At 40.8% G+C, this 6,000-nt stretch overlaps 1 protein-coding gene across 3 annotated transcripts in view; it reads right to left on the bottom strand.

Moving 5' to 3' along the window:
- Positions 1 to 4,502: 4,502 nt before the first annotated feature.
- The window catches only part of DAW1 (dynein assembly factor with WD repeats 1), a 35,459-nt gene continuing 33,961 nt past the window's right edge, over positions 4,503 to 6,000 (bottom strand). For all 3 annotated transcript variants that reach the window (XM_027515285.1, XM_027515305.1, XM_027515295.1), the window contains one exon: positions 4,503 to 4,915. In XM_027515285.1, coding sequence (XP_027371086.1) covers positions 4,881 to 4,915 — 35 coding nt within the window. In that variant the 3' untranslated portion in view covers positions 4,503 to 4,880. The remainder of the gene's footprint in view (positions 4,916 to 6,000) is intronic.

Here is a 6,000-nt window from a genome sequence, read left to right as displayed (position 1 = left end):
CATTCAGGCAGAAGGGGAAGGTTCCTTGATATGTGCCATTATATTTGCTTCTAACTATAGACATTGTCCTTTTAGTAATTCACTTCAGTCACTCCGTCGTGTCTGACTCTTTGTGACCCCATGAATCGCAGCACGCCAGGCCTCCCTGTCCATCACCAACTCCCGGAGTTCACTCAGACTCACGTCCACCAAGTCAGTGATGCCACCCAGCCATCTCATCCTCTGTCATCCCCTTTTCCTCCTGCCCCCAGTCCCTCCCAGCATCAGAGTCTTTTCCAATGAGTCAACTCTTCACATGAGGTGGCCAAAGTACTGGAATTTCAGCTTTAGCATCATTCCTTCCAAAGAAATCCCAGGGCTGATCTCCTTCGGAATGGACTGGCTGGATCTCAAAAAAAATAAATAAATAAAAGGAACAGAGAGCAAAGGTTAAACTAAAAGAAACATCTAATATGGAGTTCGATTTGTTCTTCCCTATTAGAACCATATAAAGAACCAAAGGGCCAATCCAGCCACACTGTTTTCAGGTGGATAAATGTCTATGAGGACTCACCACAAGGAGTAGGAGCTCAGGTGAGCATTTCAGGCATTGCTAGCCAATAGCATCATGATCAGTGGGCTGAGACCAACACCCAGCAGTCTATTATTGCTTTCCCTATGATCTTAATAACCACTTTTTAAAGTAGAATGGGATATCTGAAAGCCATCACAAGCATTCTATAAAGAAACAATTCCTCAAAACATAAAACTTAGGAGGTTAAGTCATTTTATGGCCAAGAGTTTCACTTTGGTCTGTAAGACGTAGAATAATCTCCATGACCATACATCTGCACAGCAGCAGGACCCTATGGAACCTTCCTGAGACAGGTCTTCTCCCATGTCCTCTACTTTATTGTTATTCAGTTGCTCAGTTGTGTCCAACTCTTTGCGATCCCATGGACTGCAGCATGCCAGGCTTCCTTGTCCTTCACTATCTCCCAGAGTTTGCTCAAACTCATGTCCATTGAGTTGGTGATGCCATCCAAACATCTCTCCCTCTGTCACCACCTTCTCCTCCTGCCCTCAATTTTTCCCAGCATCAGGGTCTTTTCCAAAGAATTGGCTCTTTATATCAAGGTGGTCAAAATACTAGGGATTCAGTATCAGTCCTTCCAGTGAATTTTCAGGATTGATTTCCTTTAGTATTGAGTGGTTCAACCTCCTGCTGTCCAAGGAACTCTCAAGAGTCTTCTCCAGCACCACTGTTTGAAAGCATCATTTCTTGGATGCTCAACCTTCTTTACAGTCCAACTCTCACATTCATACATGACTACTGGAAAAACCATAGCTTTAACTAAATTAAATGCTGTTGGCAAAATGATAACTCTGCTTTTCAATATGCTGCCTAGGTTTGTCAGAGCTTTTCTTCCAAGGGGCAAATGTCTTTTAATTTCATCCTCTGCTTTAGCTCCTCTCTAAAGTACCTATTGAATAGGTAATAGTATCTGAGGTATATTTCCTGAGTTGTTTTGCAGATGTGAAAACACCCCCCAAATGGAAGATATAACTGCTTGATGACTGTGAGCACATAGCCTCCTGGAGCCTAAGGACTGATAAAGTTAACGTCTGTGACACCACCCTTTTCCACATCATCAGCTAATCAGAGAATGGTGCACGAGATGATCACATACCCTGTGCCTCCCCTCCTTCACCTGGCTTTTTAAAATGTTTTGCCAAAACCCTTCAAGTAGCTTGGGGCTTTTTAGGGCATGAGTCACCCACCTCCTCGCATGTCCCTGCAAGAAAACTTTGTCTGCTCCAAACTCTGACATTTCAGATTGTTTGGCCTCACCGTGTGTCAGGCACATGAACCTGGGTCAGCACATTGTCTGAGTCTTTTAAATGATTTAGCAAAATCGTATTCTCACTGTGGACTGAAAGTAGGTATTCATATGAAAATATGTATACAAGTTGAGCATTATGTCTTATTTGGTGGGAATTTTTAGGACTTCAAGGCCAGGAGGCAGCATCTCAAATAACTGTGAGAACTGCTGCAAGGAGGCAAGCTGAAAGCTAGGATATATGAGTTTTCCAACAAAAAGCAGGTAGTAGAAACAAAAGATTACTGTTAATTAAAGAAAACTAAAAACCTCAAGGAATTTATCACTTTTCTACTTATGGGGAGATGCAAGAGTCTGAACTCACTGAAATCGTTCTTTTGATATGCATCTCAGGTATCTGGGGCCAGTATCCTGTGTTCTCACATTCAGAGTTTCTTCAGGGTTCACCTTGGAGAGTGGCTGCAGTATGATGACTACTAAATAGCAGCTATTCTTCTCCTTGCTGAGTGCCTTTAGGCCCCCCAGCTTACAATTGGCTATGGCTGCAATTGCTGATGACTATGATATCCTTTGTTTACTGATATGGCAGAAAATATTCTGTTTATCACCACCCTTCCCAAAGCTATCAAAGGGTTAGAAGGAAAAATCAAGGTCCACTGATTCTTTAGAATTTTCAAAGCAGCAGCTAAATTTTGGCCTGAAAGCAAAAGTCACTGAGTTATGTCCAACTCTTTGCAACCCCATAGACTATACAGTCCATGGAATTCTCCAGGCCAGAATACTCGAGTGGGTAGCCTTTACCACCCCAGGGGATCTTCCCAACCCAGGAATCCAAACCAGGTCTCCCGCATTGCAGGTGGATTTTTTACCAGCTGAGCCACAAGGGAAGCCCAAATTTTGGCCTGGTTTTCTCTAATTCAAGCTCTCATTGGCTGTTCCACCTCTAAACTTACTTACTCCTTTCCAGCACTAAAGTTTTATTTTTTTCTTCTTGAGGCATCCACAGATGATCTGAGAGGTAATTCTCACCCCAAACCTTCCTACTGGTACATCTGATACCGTTCGGTCATAGTTAAGACTTTTTCACTTAAGAACGTAATATATGAAAGTGAAAGTGTTAATCACTCAGTCCTGTCTGATTCTTTGTGACCCCATGGTCACAAAGAATCATGGTCTGTAGCCTGCCAAGCTCCTCTATCCATGGAATTCTCCAGGCAAGAATACTGGAGTGCACTGTGATTCCCTTCATGGGATCTTCCCGACCCAGGGATCAAACCTGCATCTCCTGCATTGCAGGCAGATCCTTTACCATCTGAACCATCAGGGAAGGCCAAGGAAGGCTTTCCTGACCACCAGGGAGCGTCAGAGAACATAATATAATGGAGTGTAATTCCTGGGCTCTAAATCCCACTTCACTAACCAATATTTGATGTCTTTAGTAAATTATTTAACTTCACTGTGATATACCTTTCTCAGTGTAAAATCAGGACTGCTATCTGCATTGTAACAGATAACAGTTGTAAAGATAAATCTTGTGCTTTATCGTTGAACATTAATTCCTAAAATGCATTGTGGCACTTTTACATAGAAAAGCCTTTTTAAAAACATTGTCTAGTGTTTCAGCATCAATCAGCTTGGTGTTTGATGATTTCTCTGGTACCTCAATTGTTTAACAACCAGATTTTTAAGTTCAATAGTCTGAATTTATATTGTTTAGCTTTTCCTCAGAGAAAAATATGTCTGCATTTTTTACACTCCAGTCTACTATGAAATCAGAATACATTTGCTACAAAGTGAGATCCATTTTATTTTCCCCATAAGTTTTTCTATATTTCCCTATATTTTATTCAGTGTCCTTTCTCAACTTTTTCCACTGGAGGAAGGAGGAGTAGGTGTATTCTTGAATACGAGGGAAGGAAGATAAAGCTTCTATTCCTATTGCCTATTTCTTTTTGAGCTGGAAAAAAGTAAAATAGCTAAATAAATAATAAAACTTCTAATCACATTCCAAACTTACATATCCTCCTAGAAAATGTTGGAATGTAAATTGGTATAGCCAACAAGGAAAGTAGCATGGAGGGTTCTCACAAAAATTAAAAATATAATATAATCCAGCAATCCACTTCTGATTATATGTTTGATGAAAACAAAAACCCTAACTGAAAAAGCTATATCCACCCCATGTTCACTGCAACATTATTTACAATAGTCAAGATGGAAAAATGGATAAAGAAAATGCACGTGCACGCGCATGCACACACACGCACACACACACACACACACACACTGTATATGTGTGTGTTTATGGCTGTATATGGAACACTATACAGCCATAAAAAAGAAAAATCTTGTCATTTGCCACAACACAGATGAACCTTGAGGGCATAAGACTAAAATGAAATAAGTCTGACAGATAAATGTCATGTGATCTTACTTATATGTGGAATTTAAAACAAAACAAAAAAAAACACTGACCTTATACAGAGAACTGAGGCAAAAATGGATGAAGGGGATTAAAAGGTACAAAATTCCAGTTATAAAATAAGTAAGTCATGGGGGTGTCATGTACATCTTGGTTCCTATAGTTAATAAATCTGTAATGCATATTGAAAGCTGCTGAAAGAGTACATCATTGAAGTTCTCATCATAAGAAAGAAAGCATACATCATACAGACATGCAAATTCACAGAAATTTTCTCCAGAAACTTTATTCAACAGAAATTGTAATAGGCTGCAAAGTAGAATGTAGGAGACACATTGTTAAACCATTCTGGTTTCATTTATCAGTATGGTGATGCTATCAAGAAATAAAAGAAAATCAAAATAACCAATTTGCCAAGCAGTATGCTCACTCCTATCATCTCCATCAGACATCAAGGAATGATATAACTTCATCAACTTTAATGGTCATATCTGTGAAACTAAGGACAGTATACACATGGTTGATTTGTGGACAAAGAGAAAACATTTGAAATATCAAAATAGCTTGCTGGCTGTGTGTGACACTCCAGCTTTGATCACCATGGTTGGCAAGTTTCTTTGCTGACTGATTCTCTTCAATCACCGCCATATCCTACAGGTATTATCCTTGCTGCCTAATAAAGCAAATTTCACAAAGTTATTTTTCTTTGTTTTACTCGTTTAACTCTCTCTGTGTTTACAGGTTGACATTTTCTGTGTCATTGTGGATGATCAATGTGCTCAATGTGCTAGCTCCCGGGTGTCCAGCTGCAGAGCCCGTTAGCAATTCAGGTGTTTGGGGAGAGGGGATCTGTTTGTTTCTCTTGCCCATTGGTCATAAATTGGGCAAATTCACAGTCTACTCCCCTATGTAAGATTCATGGCATTTTAGGATTACAGAGGACCTGAGAATGCAACCACATCACCCACCCCTCTGCTTATCCCCGTCCTGCTTCACGCATCGCCACCAAGTGGCAAATATGATGACTTTGAACATCTCCAGGTTTGAGTGATCAGTTTATGAAGAAGCAGCACATTCCACTTTGGACTGTTTCAAAATCACAGTGGATTTTTCTCCTCGTCAGTCAAAATGTGAAGCTCCTGCGCTCCCCATGACAGCGATAGACACTCTTCCAAAGCAGCCTTGATACACTCCTCCCGAGGGACCCTATCCACATTTGGGCCCTGGGAATGGCAGCCCCAGTATGAAGCACTGCTGGGCTCTGCTGATTTTTTCCACCTCAGGTGCCAGGCATGTATCATCAATACTAGCAGTGTGGGGGCTGTAAAAGCCTGTGCAGACTACATTTTACCCAAAGGTATCTCATCTTTTTGAAAGTGTCCTGACCACTTTGGACAGTTTGCTTCCATTTTGTGATTCTAAACCCTCAGGCAGTCCACTGAAAATGCACGCAGTTAACCACACCAGGGTCCACCAGGAAAACAGGGCAGATTCATATTCAAACAAAGCGCTCTGCTGATGGCAAGGAAGACATGTCACTTCCCATTCTCATAAACGCTGTCATCGAGCGGACCAGTATTTAGCATATTGGTGCTTTTATTTATTTATTTTTGGTATTGTTCAGTCACTAAGTCATATCTGACTCTTTGCAACTCCATTGACTATAGCATGCCAGGCTTCCTTTTCCTTCACTATCTCTGGGAGTTTGCTTTGGGAAATACTAAATAAACTAATAATATCTTAAAAGAGCTCGGGCTT

This window comes from Bos indicus x Bos taurus, chromosome 2, assembly GCF_003369695.1.
Source record: "Bos indicus x Bos taurus breed Angus x Brahman F1 hybrid chromosome 2, Bos_hybrid_MaternalHap_v2.0, whole genome shotgun sequence".
In the NCBI taxonomy this organism is placed as follows: Eukaryota; Metazoa; Chordata; class Mammalia; order Artiodactyla; family Bovidae; genus Bos; species Bos indicus x Bos taurus.
This window is presented reverse-complemented; position numbering and strand designations above follow the sequence as displayed.